Source organism: Grus americana, chromosome 2 (genome assembly GCF_028858705.1).
Source record: "Grus americana isolate bGruAme1 chromosome 2, bGruAme1.mat, whole genome shotgun sequence".
In the NCBI taxonomy this organism is placed as follows: Eukaryota; Metazoa; Chordata; class Aves; order Gruiformes; family Gruidae; genus Grus; species Grus americana.
This window is the reverse complement of record NC_072853.1, coordinates 117019097-117035081: the sequence shown is the minus strand read 5'-3', so window position 1 is coordinate 117035081 and position 15985 is coordinate 117019097. Positions and strand designations below refer to the sequence as shown.

Sequence of the window (15985 nt, the reverse complement as noted above, 5' to 3'; positions counted from 1 at the left end):
CTTGAGACAAAACAGAATTTGAGGACCAGTTCCATCACTCCTGTTTTCAGAGAGTGACAGTTATCTGTACAATCCTATAGCTGTGCATAGGAATATCAGATGAACAAGAGCTAATCACTGAGAAAAACAGCCCAGCACCTCATGTAACATTGATCTTAAACCAATGAAAACATCTAAACTGATGTAAATATTTGAAATGCTTGTGTATTTCATTAGTATTGTCTGCATCAGAAGTGCAGCATCACCTTGTACTAGAAGAACAGCAAAGTTGTATGTTTTTAGGAAAAGGTAGAAAATAAGCCTTTAGTGCTATAGTAATTCCTATAACATGCAACTCAAATCACGGGTTACAAAAATTTAAAGGTATATCCATTACAGTCTCCATTCCTTTGGGCCAGGTTATAGGGTTTAACATTGCAATGAACTCCTCCCCTTGCCCCTGCTCCGGCTTGGACTTATCCACAGACTTCAGTCGCTTTGTACCTGCTCTGAGCCACAGTCCCTCCAGGGGTGGACCTGCTGCAGCATAGACTTGTCCACAGCCACAGTTGCTTTGAGGTGCACCTGTTCCAATGTGGCCTTATCGATGGACCTCAATGCCTTCAGAGATATACTTGCTCCAGCATGGCCTTACCCACAGCCCCAGTCCCTTCAGAAGTAAACCTGCTCCAGCATCGCCTTACCCATGGCTGCGGTCCAGGGGTGTAGCTGCTCTGTCGTGGGCTTATCCATGGCCACACGCTTTGAGGTGCTCCAGCATGACCTCATGCACAGCCACTGATGCTTCGAGGTGTACCTGCTGCAGTATGGACTTATCCACAGCCACAGACGCTTTGAGGTGTACTGTCTCCAGCATGGACTTATCCTTGGGCCACAATCCTTTCAGAGGTATACCTGCTGTGGCACAGACATAACCATGTCCACAGATTCTTTGAGTTAAATTTCCTGAATCTATATGGAGATAATGTCAGTCTCAAAAGGGATTTTTTAATTTTGTTTCCTAATTAAAAAATGTCTCCATTTCACTGTTGAAAAACAAAGGAGTGTTTTATTTTATTAGCTTAATATTTTAGGTTATTTTACAGTATGCAGCTCCACATGGTAGTCTCACAGAATGTTTTCTAAGTGAATACTTAGATCCTCTCTTTACAGTAATATTGAATGTCTGTCAAGATTGTTTTTCTTTAATATGTACCTGAAGATAGAAATCCTTGATTTACTGTGTTTATATGGCTTGATATTATTTGGACTACAGCTGAACCTCATTTTAAAAGAAAGCTGCTAACTAATTTGTAGTATTGCACAGCAGAGGGCACTAGCATCATACCCGATGTAGGTTGTTCACAAAAGTTGTTCAACTCACTTGCATGGGTACATAATCATTTCAGCCTTAGAAATAGTAGAAATAACTGTTCTGGGCTGTAAATTCCCATTTCTCAGTTGAACGCTAGCAGATGTTTGATATTTACGCTAAATGATACCTCTGGGAGCAATAAAAAGTTACTTCATTTGGCTTGCTACAGGTTGTTATACAGTACACTGTAAGCAGAGTTTCATTTCCGTCTGGTACTTACTGGTGAGATATTTTTTTCCCTCTGAAATAGTAGATTGTTCCTGTGTCTGAGTGGTTTTCAGCCTTGTGTAGGCTCCGTGACAGGGATGCTTTTTTGCAATCTGGATTTTTTAGTTTGGGGTTTGTTTATTTTTCCCAACAGTCTCTGCAAATCTGTAAAAGATGAGATTTTTGTAAATGTAGTTAAAGGTCTCATCAGAAAAACTTATGTTTGATTGCCAGTTCAGGCCGTGTTCTGCAAATGTGAGCAATAGCTGCAAAGCATCAATCTTTCTCCAAACCTGAGAGCAGAAATACAGAAATCAGCGAGGTGCCACACAAACTTACTCTTGTAGCCGTCCTGTGCTTGGCACTGTTAGGAGCCCATAGGTATGTGACCTACTGCGTTCTTTCCCATAAGCCTAATTTCATAATTTTAAGTTACTGTCTGCCATAAACAAAGTATTCTGTGGTTTCATGTCATGCTATGTATTTGGTGCTAGGTTGTGGAAACGTGGGACGTGCTGGAAATAGGATTGCTGCATGTGGAATGAAGCACTGCACACTGATGTTTGCAACTTAGCAAAATTCATGCTGAAAGTCCACTCTCCACACTGACATCTGCATTTGCCGAGACGTTCAAGTCAGTGTGTGGCTGTGGGGGAGATGTCCTCTGGTATAACTTGGAGGAGGCTAGCCCCCAGGGTTAGCATTTGATCCACAAATCTCTTCCATTGAGCCCGTGAACCACTTTGAGCAGTGCAAGGAAGCGTGGGTAGATGCCTGCTGAGCACAAGCAGAGGACAGCTTGGTTGCCCTTAATGTGTGTGAGTGGGGCAGAGCTGGTGAGGATGGCTTGGGGTGCAGCCCCCCAGGGGAGAGGGGTGATCTCCACTGGCCTCAGGGGCAGATGCTGTCAGGTGACTCCATAGCTTCTCAGCCAAATGTGGTAGTGTGGAGTAAATACTGAAGAATGACAAAAAATGAGATGAGTCATGAAAACCATGAATTGATCAGTAAATCCAAAGAAAGATAATGCATTTGTTTCTTCATCAGACTGTTGTCTACTGACCCTGAGCGCTAACAGAGGGGTGGAAGGCAATTACTGCTGTTTGGAGGCATGAGGTTTAAAATGGCTGGGAGAAAACCTGAGAAACTTTATTAACAAAAATTGGTCAGTTACAACCAGCAAAACCTGAACTTATGACATGCGCGGTGGATGATATCTGTGTATTAGAGGGGCTATGAAGTTTATATAAACTTGGTACTGTTGATCTGAGCCAGTAATTGTACAGAAGGAGGTGCCTGGTCAGATGCATCACTACAGTGACCAACAACTGCAGCCAGCAAGTCCGTATTTTAAAGCTGCTGTGCTTGTTTACCATGCGGCTGCATGTGATTTACCAGGATTGTTTGTCAGGAGCTACGGGTGTCTAACGATTTGCACATTGTTAACATGAATAAACCAGCCTTTTACTGTATACCACTGAATTCCTCTTAGCTTTAGTCCTTCCAGAGCAGAACAGATTTAAAAGAATAAAAAAAAAAAAAAAAAAAAAATCCCATTTTGATGGCCTACCAACCTTCTTTGACTTTTCACTATCACTTTAAGAATGAACTTAAAACTAATAAAAATGAAATATCTGTGGTTGTGTGTCTGTGGGAATGAACTGACTCTGTATAATCTCAATCTTTCCGTGTTTTGATTTTTAATACTTTTTGATAATTTTGTGTTTATTATAAATATTAATTGAAGGAATCATCATTTAAATCAGTTTCTTAATGACAGGATAAGATCTATTATTTCACAGAGGGAGGATAAAAGGGGTTTTAGTTTTTTATACCTTTCCAATATTATTAATTGTGAAATTGTAAAATCTTAAACTCCTTGTGATTTTAAAAAAGTGTGCCTCTTTTGAAGAAAACTTACTAGCAAATGTAAATGTGCTAATGTAAAATTAGGGGCAATGCAGCATTGTATTTGGTATATGTTTTTTTATATACTATGTTTTCTTGTTTGCTGCTTGTTTACTGTGTGCATCCCAGTTCTAAACTCGTGGGGGCAGGCAAGCTCCATGGATTTGGATGTAGTAGGGCTGAGTAGTTTGTTTCAAGTGTATCATAACAGCAGAGTTCTTTTACTGCTAATTGTTTTCTCACCCCTTCTCTTAGAGATGGGTCTTGGGCATCTTTCTCTTGATATTGTGTACTGCACATGCCTCAGAATTTATGTACAAAAAGAAGTAAAGAAACAGGCCCCCCAAAGCTGGTCAGACATAATGGCATATCTTTTTTTTTTTTTTTTTTTTGTAGTGTGGGCTTCATCTGTTTCACAGGGCTTAACTTTGATAGCTGGTTCTACACAAACCGTTGCTTGATATTGAAGTGATGGTAGCTTTGTGAAACAGTGTAAATTCAGGTTAATGTTAATTACTGCAAATAGTTGGGGTTTTTTTAAGCCTATGCAAATTTCGAGTGTATGTATGCATGCATGCATGCAAACAGATGTGTATGTTACTTAAATGTACATATCACTCTGTTCCCCCTCCTCCCATTCCTCTGGTGGGTTTTTTTTTCCCTGTTGTAAGATTTACAGGACAGTAAATAGCATAGCACACAAAGTACTCTAGGTTTTCTTCAGTTACAAAGAATTACAGACATTCTCTTTGAATATGTGATTTCATTAACTTAGGCCTGTGAATGAATTAAAAGGGGGAGAAAAGCATCTCATTTGTGAATAACTGCATTATTTCCCCAAATTAAAAACACCTTCATATCTGAATTCTGAATATTTTTATTGTTTGATATAGTCAGGTATTTACACAGCCCCTACATGAGTGGCAATGGTATTCTTCTTTTAGAAGTTCCTTAGTTTTCTTAAATCCTCACGCATTTTGCTGCAGCTCCGTCCTCTTTTTGATGTCTGTCTGGAGGAAACTGGAGGCAGAGCAGAACAATGCCCAGACATTCAAAATGTATCTGCATTTCGCAGAGCGCAGCTCTAGTCACAAGAGCTTCACATTCCTGTAGAGGGAGGCAAAGAAAAATGGAAGTCAAGTGAGCTGAAATTCCCCAATAAATGGATTCAGTGGGGTTTTGTCTCTGTTTTTTTATTACCTCACTACCGAGGACAGACGAGGGTATGGTATAGGATGGACATAGGCTATTGATGACTTAAGACAGACGTAGGAACTCAAAGGTTTTAGGAGGGATTGGTCCTTTTTTCCAAACCCGTCTCTGACATCTACAAAGCTTGGCTGTTTGTACTCAAGCAGGGGGAAGATTTGACCATAGAACTAGTCATTTTGTATGTGGGAACTTACATCCAAAGGTAGCTAAAATATCATATATGCTGACAGTTCCTTTACTGTAGATTAGTTTTCAGCTTGTCCTCTGTGGTTACTGGAAGGTTGACCTGGTCACAGGTAATAAAAGAAGTGTCAGTGTGTGAACCACAGAGCTCCGTGTTGGCAGCAGGGTTTTTTACCTAGGACTGTGAGTCCGTATGCCTAGCCACAGATGACATTTCAGCTCAATTCCCCGGTTTTAAATTTTGACAGCTGTTATATCTAGCTGCCAGGCAGCCAGTAGATTCACATGGCTGATTCATTTTGAAGTGGAGCTTTCTCAGACATGGGGCTGACTTCTCTCTACTCTTTATTTGAACTAAACACAGCCTGGCCCTTTCCTTTTGCACATGACAGCCATTTTAGCTAGCTTGCTTGAAAGAGAAAAATGTGAAACCTTTCTAAGGAAATATCTAAAAGGAGAGCAAGATCTATCACAATTTACCTTCGTAATACTTGGCACTGGGTTTAGGTTCCTTGCAAAGCTCACTGTTCTCAAAGCAATGTGGCTTGTAAGGACGCAAGCAAGTCCCCAGCCACCACAGTCATTGTTATTAATGAATTTCCAAGGGAAGTGTAATTCACCGCACAAATGGAGTTCCAGCCTTCTTGTTCTGTGATTCTGCCATGCCTACCGTAGTATGTAAACATCATATCCTTTACCGGAGCTGGTAGTTGTTACAGCAGGAAGGATCCCATTAGGAGTTTTCACTGAAGTCTTCTGAGTGATGATGTATGGGAGAGGCAGCTGCGGCAATTAAGTGGGCTGCCTTGCATGTGGGTTCCCTGTAGATACACATTTTTGGGAAAATTCTGATGATTGTTTTTACCCTGATTTTACTTGCTTGCTTGTAATTTAAGTATTTTTTCTTTAAAAGAAATGGTGACTGAAAGGTGTTTTAATTAATGCATCTTCGTTACAGAGGCAAATGTTATGTCAAAAAGGTTAAGCTTAGATAAAACCGCTTGAAGTGTAACTAAAATAATCAAAAAGATGCTCTACAGGTAGTCTTATGCTTTGAAGACTGATTCAAGCAGCGCAAGATTTGCCAGAACTTGGTTTTGAACCTTTCATTTTACTAAATAAAAAGATCTAGAGATTCTTTTTTTTTGTTGTTGATAAGCTATAAAATTTGGGTCTTTCAGCCATATGATAAAATATATATGTACGTACATTTCTTAAGGAAATGATACAAAATAGTTAACTTTTACACAAAATCCCTGTTGAGGAGCTCTGAATTTCTCCTTAATAAGTAGTCATTGAACTTTCAGTCAGGACCGTTAATGCTTGTACACCAATATACCAACAGTGCCAGCCATTATGCTTAAATAATGAGTAGAAGTCACAGTGTACCTTACTCAACAGCCATTAAGCTTACCTGAACTCAAAAAAGGCTTTTCATGCCACAATTGGACCTAGGAACACAAAGTTTAACTAATTTACACATCTGATAAGATTCACAAACAGAGATAAAATTACTCAGGTAGATTTTGATTTTGCCATGTCTGACTTCCATCTAGCTGCAAACATATAATCTGTGTTTGTTTACAATATTCAAGTTTAGATGGATTAATTTTAGTGGCTTGCTGTTCCTGCTAACGCTTTTCACACAGTTTTCTCACATGACTGTCGTCTTGCTAGCTTGATAATTATCCTGCTGGGCAGGATAAGAATTTGTGCCTTAGATCCTATCTATGTAGAAAAGGCGAACTGCTTTAATGAGACTGGTAAAATTAAACAGTCGATCTCCTGACATGTTCCAAGGTCATAAAAAGGCCTGTATTTATAACATTATTTCTTTTTAGGCTGGGGATGCTCCATGCCAGTTTATCCTGGTGTACTTCTTGACTGCTGTAGTTCAAGCAACACAAAAATTGCTTGCTGGCCAGGACATGGTTAATAGACTTCCATCATGATTTTGGAAAAGCTGGAGCTATCTGAAAAGCTGTAGCCCTTGGTTGCTCTCCAGCTGCCCTTTCAGTTGAGCCTCTAGAAAGTCTCCTGGGGACGGTCCCTAATTCCCTGCAGTGAAAGCCATCTGGATTAGCTCATGAGTCGTCCAGCACCGGTTTCATCTAAAGAGGACTGACTTTGCCCAAAAGTGTGGAATAGGAAATCTGACACGGTCTGCTGACATGACTGTTAAATGAACTGGTAATCTCAAGTGAGGAGCAGTAATAAACTAGTATGGCTTTTAATTTCTCAACCCAGTCTGGCTAGATCTAGTGTATGTTTGACTGCTTATTCAGTTATTCTGTAAACTTAGTGGATACTGGGAGATATCTGGTAGTATTTTTGCAAGCTGAAAAAATGTAATTGAAATGAGCATGTCCCATTGATTCATTATCAATATCCCTGAGAGACTACATGACTTGTTATTGCTTGATAACTTCATTTGCCTAGAAAACATTGCTTCAATAATGTCAACAATCTGTGAAGTGCTAAACGTGTATCCAACTTTAAAGTATGTCCTTATTAAATAAAAACGGCCTTCTATGATGGGGTAACAGCGTTGGTGGATAAGGGAAGGGCAGCTGACATCATCTACCTGGACTTGTGCAAGGCATTTGACACTGTGCCACATGAGATCCTTGTCTCTAAACTGGAGAGGCATGGATTCGATGGATGGACCACTCAGGGGACAAGGAATTGGCTGGATGGTCACACTCAGAGTTGTGGTCAACAGCTCAATGTCCAAGTGGAGAACAGTGACGAGTGGCGTTCCTCAGGGGTCGGTACTGGGACCGGCACTGTTCAACATCTTTGTTGGCGACATGGACAGTGGGATCGAGTGCACCCTCAGCAAGTTTGTTGACGACACCAAGCAAGTGTGTGACGACACGCTGGAGGGAAGGGATGCCATCCAGAGGGACCTTGACAGGCTGGAGAGGTGGGCCTGTGCAAACAACATGAAGTTCAACAAGGCCAAGCGCAAAGTCCTGCACGTGGGTCGGTGCAATCCCAAGCACGACTATGGGCTGGGTGAAGAATAGATTGAAAGCAGCCCTGAGGAGAAGGACTTGGGGGTGTTGATTGATGAGAAGCTCAACGTGACCCAGATATGTGTCCCTGCAGCTCAGAAAGCCAGCCGTGTCCTGGGCTGCATCGAAAGAGGTGTGACCGGCAGGTCAAGGGAGGTGATCCTGCCCCTCTACTCAGCTCTTGTGAGACCCCACCTGGAGTACTGCATCCAGCTCTGGGGGCCCCAGTACAGGAGAGACATGGAGCTGTTGGAGCGAGGTCAGAGGAGGGCCACGAAGCTGATCAGAGGGCTGGAGCACCTCTCCTATGAGGACAGGTTGAGGCAGTTGGGATTGTTTAGCCTGAAGAAAAGAAGGCTCTGGGGAGATCTAATTGCAGCATTCGAGTACCTCAGGGGGGCCTACAGGAAAGCTGGTGAGGGACTGTTTATGAGGGAGTGTAGTGACAGGACAAGGGGTAATGGGTTTAAGCTGAAGGAGGGTTGATTTAGATTAGATGTTAGAAAGAAATTCTTTACTGTGGGGGTAGTGAGGCACTGGAACAGGTTGCCCAGAGAGGTTGTGGAGGCCCCATCCCCGGAAGTGTTGAAGGCCAGGTTGGGCGTCCCTGCCCGTGGCAGGGGGGTTGGAAGTAGATGATCTTTAAGGTCCTTTCCAACCCAAACTATTCTATGATTCTGTGATTCTATGAAATAAAACTGAAAGGTGGTTCATAGTTGTTGTGCGATGGACAAGATGTCACTTGAAGTTACAGCACTCATTTTAGATTCTTTTAGACTTTCAGACTAGTGGTAGTCCATACATCTTAAGATCTTGAAATCCAAAGCGTTACCTTCATGTAATTGTAAAACTGTAATATAGTTATGTACAAAACACTAAGAATTATGCAAGAGCTTTACGTCTTGCTTTACAATGTATAATTTATTCATGGCTGAAAATATGCAATGCTTGTCTTTTGACATGCCCTGTTATGTTTTTATCTGATGATATTAGCTGATTGAGTTACACCACCATAACGCAGTTTTGCAATTCTAACTACTGTTGTATCCATTCATGACTGGGACAGACTTCTGGTGGTGACTTATGTAGAGTTCTGTGGTGCTTTACATTAAATTACACAGTAGCTTAGTGAATCAAGGGAATACAGTAGTCAAATTACAAATTTGTAATTTTTTTTTTTAATAAGGCAAATTATGTGCAGGTTGTGCTTATGATTTTTTTGCTACTAAGAAGGTCAGTTTTATATTGGTGAGTTCAAACTTGATCCAGAAAGGCTGTTGCTTAATACGTTATGTTGATTGTAGTGAGTTTTATTACTGGAGGATAACATTTGCAGTCTACTAATAAGTATTGCAAAGCTGTCATTAAAAAAGAAATGTTAAGCAGGTAGAAATGGCCAAGTATTTGCTGAAACATGAAGCTGGAAAAAGCTAGAAATATATTAAAGGAAAAGCTACCATCGTTGTATGCAAACATAATTTGTAAGTCTTTATGAAAAGTGTATCTAGTAGAGATATACTGGAATTGTTTATGTGTGGTGGGGTAGCGGGGATCGGATTTAAATGACTTGCACTTAAAGTATCTTAAAAGATTTTCTGCATGTTCATTCAAAGATGTAACTGTTGCTGAGCTTGGATACTTCTGACTTGAGGTAGATAGTGTTTTTATTATTATTGGTTTTTTAAATTCAGGGATCCTCCAGATACACTTTCATTCTATCACAGAGTTCTGTTGGAAAATTAAAAAAAAAAAAAAAAAAGGCTTTGGAAGAAAAAAAATGCATATTTGCATATTTAAAGAGTTATCAAGGGAAAAACAAATCTGTTTGTAGTTCTTGCTTTCATTGAATACATAGAGGTTGAAAATTCCCAAGTCACTGTTATATCTCATTAAATTGGATGGTGGAAGTTGTGTGCATCATCATCTCTTTGAATATAGCGCTGTTAAATAAAAAGACAAGATTACTTCCTCATTAAGAATTTTAGCTGACTATCTCTGCACAAATGTCGGTTTTTTTAATGTAGCATTTTTTCATATTTGTAATTCTTGTATAAATGAACAGATGGGAACATTTAAAACTTCAGGATTATTTAGGGAAGGGGTAAGTGGTGAGGTTGTGTGCTCATTGATACTTCCAATATAAGTTTATCAATTCATAATTCGTTGTGAATATCACTTAAAAAGTTCCCACCCTCCAGATTCTGAGGTCTTACGAACAAACATCCATGTATGCACTACTGTGATTTCCTCATTTGACCCAGGGAAGGTTTTTGCGTAGGTGCTGTAGAACCGGGTGATTGCTTTCCTTCCTAGCCCACAGAACCGTGGCTTAGATTTAAAAGAAAGAAGAAAACGAGTAAGTGCAAGTAATTGAAGATGGGAGAAAGTGATTACTGTCCTTGGCACTATCTTCGTAGACAGATTGTTCCTTTTTCTGTAAGGAAAAATATGACCAGTTTTGAGAGGGTTCATTTTACATCGACACCATTTAAATTGGACTCTTCCTTCTCAGATGTTCTGAACTTGTTCTATCATCAGTTCTTTTACAGTCCTAATTCTTTCCTGGACTATTCTGTAGTGTTTTTGTCATACAAACCTGCAGAAGGGATACGTACACAGAATAGCATTTCACCTGAGCTGCTTTGAGGTTGGGAAAACAGAAGTTTGCTCTTCTGTGTAGAACAGCTATTACTGGGTGTAGCACCTACTGCAAGCAGCTTTCAGGACAAACTAGCGTGACTTGGCAACTGATTTACATAGCTGAACATGGCACTGATGCAAAATCTGTGATAGGCTGTCAATATCTGTCAAGACAGAAATAAAAAGTTTGTACCTTAATAGGCTAGGAATGCAGGGAAATAAATTGTTTCTATGCTTCAGCAAATTTGTGAGGAAGATACTGTTGTTAGGAATAATATAAGGAACAAGTGGTGCTTATTCCATTAGCAGTTATCTACAGACGGTGCACCGTTACTGTGATCAGGCATCTCGGTGCGAGGATACATTCTTACAACTGAAATCTATACATCCCTCAGAGATTGCTGTGGAAGCCAAAAGCAGAGACAGTGGAGCCATTCAGAACAGAGAATAAAGCTTTACACAGCTACGGCTGCATGAGAATGCTCGGCTATCTGAATATACTTACTGTACTGGAATTTATCCAGAATAGCTGCAATCTTGTGAAGCATGCCACGTGACTATTTTTTTTTTAATGGCATAAGCAGACATGATTTTGGGTGTACATCTTATCCAAAAGAATGAATTTTCATTTCCACAGAACCCTACCAAACTGGCTAACAAATTCTCGATGCTTTTGGTATGTTAACATACATGGTATAAAAGCATAAGCTGTTAAATACCACCCAGATGCTGAAGCTGAAAGACGCATAGATATTATTCAGTCTACTAGAAAAAAAATCAAAAATTATCTGAAAAATTGGAGGTAACAAATCTGTTTCATTCGTATTTCTTACTCTTGGCTTTTTATAAAGAGAAAAATGCAATAGACTTTATACTAAACAGATGCAACTAATACGCCTGAAGTGTTGTGTTCCATATATTTAATAAATTATGTTGTAGGTGGGGATGTTTGCATACTTTTGAATTATTCACTACAGCATTTTAGATAATTTAGCTTTGTATCTCATTTCTAAACCCACTCTCACTAAGTTAATATTTCAACCACAAACATTCAATATGTTAAGAAAACGATGATTTTAGGGGGAGGGAGGAAGAAGGAAAGGAACAAAGCTGCTGGCATTCCTTTTGAATTTGAAGAATAATTGAAGATAATGTATTGTCTCGCACATGCCAGAACTGTCTTCAGCTATTATCAGCTGGCATATCTCCAGTTATTTGACTTAACAAAGCTGAAGGTCAAGCCCTAGTTACCCTGGGATCCAAAGTGACAGAAACTTTTGAAAGAAACAATTGAAAATAGCTGGGTTTATAGGCTTGACTTGGAGAAAAAGTAGTAAGTGATGGAGAGATGGCTTTTCTGATTGAACATGGAACTAGTATTGATGGTAAGAGACAAAATGAGTCATCCTTACTAAACGTTGTGAGATTTCTCATGTCCTTGTTGTTTTTTGTCAATGTTTATTTGATATGTAAAATGGGATGAAGGAAAGAATTATTCAAGCAACAGTAGGTCTGCCTTTTTATTTCAGTGTCCTGCTTTTATTTACATTATTTGTAAATAACAGTGAAATGAGTGCTAGCATTTTAATAGCTGGAGAAAGGTAGCTGGCTCTTGATACTCTCTGCTTGCCAGGTATTTATCCAGGTACACTCTGCCCGTGTTATAGCCAGGGGGTGAAGAGAGCTTATGCAGCCTAATGCCGAAGTTCTGCTTCCCTATTGACAGCCTCCCAACAGCTTTCCCAAGGAAACATGCCTCATGGCAAGGCTGAGTATCAAGTGGTGTTCCCCAGGAATTGTACTTTACACCCAAAATGAAGGCAGCTTCAAATACATAGAAGGTCCTGCTAAGATACTCATGCTGGGGAGGCAGCATCATTTGTGAGTCTGCCAGACTCAGCCTTTCTTAAAATGCACTTTGTGGAATGGTTGAAAATTGTAGGAACGGAAGTTATCTCCTCCCAGAAGCTGAAGTCTGTTGGGCTTGTGATGTGTGTGAAGCAGTCTTGTACTGATTTTAAATGTTCTGATACATGTATCACATGTGGAAGATGGAAGGTTGTGTTGGGGAAATAGCTATGAAGGGCTTTTGTTCGTCATTCAGATGAAAAGATGAAAGTGTTGGGTTTTTTGTTGGTTTTTTTTTTTTTTTTAAAAGTTTTAGAAAGGTGAGGTTTTGGAAAACACAACTCAGTAAGCCTTTGTTTTCCCACCCTAGACTACTACCTTTCTGCAATATCTACTGCATAGATATTTCCATATAAAATCTAGGATTCCAGACATCCTCTTGATTCCCTATTGCAAAATGATGAGCCTATGATTGTTTTGCTTGTGCACCATTTCTCCTAAGTCAAAGATGTAAAATGAACAGGTTGTGCCCAAAATATTTGTCTACTTTTAAAGTTGCAGCAATTATATTAATGTATAATTTTTGCTTTCTAATATTTCTAATTCTTTCATGCGACTATGAATTATTGACTGGGTAAACCAACCTATCATACATCTAAAGGTATGACAGGCAAGAGAGTGGAATCTCACGTTTCTGACAGACTCAACAGGAGGAAAAGTAGTAAAACCCATGCTTTTCTCAGTGAGGTGGGTGGATCAGACCCTGAGCACACAGCAGAAACAGACTGATAGAAGAAGAAATCTGTGCTGATCTTTGCCAGTCAGTTTTCTGCTAGTAAATGCACTTTTAAAGTCTCCGTCAGATGGATCTTGCAGAATAGAAATGCCATTGCAAAACAACTAGGGAAATCTTTCAGTGTCAGAATGATGAGTGGAGCTGGAGACATTGCAAAGGTGATACTGATAAAAGAGCATAGCAGACGATAGGCATTTTTGATGGAGACATACTCTTGAGTCTTTGTTTTTCTGAGCAACTTCTGTGGTGTTTTCAAGCCTGTCTGTAGCCAGGCAAATGTTTGTATCTAAACCATGAACTATATGAAACTTATTCAAATGTACACTTAATTCCATCCAATCAGAAGATGGACTGGGTTAATGAATACTTGAGCAAATGTAATTTTTCCTGTAGCATGCAAAAGTGAACATTTAAAATTTGTAGATGCATGTGGAAGCTAACAAATTTTGCTTATATTTGGTATATTCATTCATTCATTCCACAGATGAAATTTATAGATTCAGAACGTAACAAAAAATTTACCTGAATTCCACAAGGTGAATCTGTTTAATTTCATACACTTTTTTCTGACGCCCTTTGCGTTCAGGACTGCACTTAATATAGCTTTTGAATCTAGTAGGTTTTTTTCTCCTTTTCGTGGTTTATTTGAAATCCTTCCATAGCAGTTGTATAAATAGGTGTTTTGGTGGCTGTTTGGATACATATCTGCATTTTCACGTAAATACTGTTAGCCTTTAGTACCACTGAGGAGTCTATCTGCCGTGAAAGACTTGGAGACCTGTGCTTCTAAAGCGCTCAACCTTTGGGGAACTCCATTCTGTAGCTACAGAAGTGAATGACTGACATGCCAACCTTGTAGTGTTTGCATTTGGCTTTAAAGTTGTTTGAGGCATCGGCCATTTCCTTGTTAAGAGTTTTCTGCTCAGCAAAAAGAGCTCTGTTGCCAGACTTTTTGGCACAGCATGCTGACACGGTGCACATCACTGGGGAGCTGATAGCTTTTGGAAAGATGCTAATTGAGTGATCTTGTTATCTTTTTACAGAATCACGTAAACCCAGCAATGGATTTTACACAGACCCCTCCAGGAATGTTAGCCCTCGACAACATGCTGTACTTTGCTAAACATCACCAGGATGCTTATATACGGGTAAGGCTTCTTCTTGTCTTAGATATCTGTGTGGTTGCCTGTTGACACTGATCGTTTCCTGTTTACAGTTGACTTTGAAGAGGAGGTTCAGAATCCTGCTATCATTAACAACAAACTCTAGGAAGGCAAACCACCTAACACTAAACCATAAGTCTGTAAAAGCTTTGGGGAAAAGCTGTACAGCTGTCTAGTCTGACATTGCTGAGTCAAATATTATAGATATTACTTTTTTGAAAATGTTACTTTTTTGCTTAGGCCTGCAAAGAAAAGGAAGATGAGCTTGTGCATTTTTCAGATGCATGATGGATGTCCATAAGCTCAGAAATGAATAATTATGCAGAATTCTCTGCCCTGCTCTAAGTCTACCAAAAGTTGTCAGGGTTTTCTGTGGAAAGGAGGCTTTGATGAGCAAATGCCTCGATAAGTGACTGAGTTGGCAGTGTCCTGAGAGTTAAGATACTCCCACTAAAACTACTGCTGTAGGTGAGGTAATGCTTGGAGAAAAATAGGTAAAAAGCATCATGATTCACTTGCACAACCTGTTCCTGCCCCCTGCCCACTCCACTTCCTACATTTGTTATTTCAAGGGTAGTTAAAGCAAGTTATGTGTTGCATCCTTACAAGAAGAGGCATACAGCTGAATAATACCTGCTTCTGAATACAGCAGCTTTTCCTGACCTATACTGAAGTCGAATAGTTGCCAAGCGTAAACCTAGTGAGCACAGATGGGAGTAGAGGACAGTCTAGAAAGTCAATGTCTTGAGATGGGGATGGTTTAACTCCCCAAGAAAAAGTGCATATGCAGACCTGCTTAAAGAAGGTTGTGTATAGCAAGGAGACAGTAGACACACCCATCATCTCTACTAAAAAGTGAAGAGTGAACTTTTAATATGCATTATTGTCTTATTTTTGCTCAAAGTAGAATAGTGTCAAAGCTCTGATGGGTTTGTAAAGCACATGCCGATATTCAAGCCAGGATGATTCATGGACATAATAGGAGACCGCAAGATTGTCAGATCTGCTCTTTTAATATATCTTTCTGCCTCAGTCTGAATCTAGCAATAACTGTTAAAAGAAACTGTGGTAGCATGCAATACAGCAATATTTATCAAACCCTGTAAACCGCTGAAATTAAGGGTTATTTTATATACTGGGCAATGAGTATGATATCTGGATAAACTATGCTGAAATGTGGTTTTGTTTATAAAAAGAAAATAGGTTACTCTTTCTCATTAAAATTTGGTAAGATCTGGATGGTGCTACTTCATAGGCTTCTTTTGAAAATTCTAAATTCAGAGAATATGCTTCGTAGGGGTAGTCAGTGCTCCAAATGATATAGCTGTGTTTTAAAGAAGTCTGAAAGAATTTAAAGAGGACAGAAATTCTCTTGAAATAGAGCCTTCACTGACATCTCTCAACTTTTTCTTATTTTTCTTTGTCACGTTGCAAATGCTGTTTTAAAAATTGAGTTCAGTGTAGCATGTAATTAGCCATTCTTTAGAAAGGACTTTGGTGCTGGCTCAGCTTTGTTTCTATAATGCAGTATTTTGGCTGCTACATTACTGAGAATTTTTGCTGTTATTTTGAGATGCCAGTTTTTATTCTTGTATGGTTCCTGTTAGGAGAGTGTCTGGGTGCCTTGTATCTGTACTCTTTCTCAAGTGGGAAATAC

The 15985-nt window shown here is 39.6% G+C and overlaps 1 protein-coding gene across 7 annotated transcripts in view; it reads left to right on the top strand.

Moving 5' to 3' along the window:
• The window catches only part of ELMO1 (engulfment and cell motility 1), a 310115-nt gene that overhangs the window by 131024 nt on the left and 163106 nt on the right, over positions 1-15985 (top strand). For all 7 annotated transcript variants that reach the window (XM_054817203.1, XM_054817196.1, XM_054817197.1 and 4 more), the window contains one exon: positions 14209-14313. In XM_054817203.1, coding sequence (XP_054673178.1) covers positions 14209-14313 — 105 coding nt within the window. The remainder of the gene's footprint in view (positions 1-14208; positions 14314-15985) is intronic.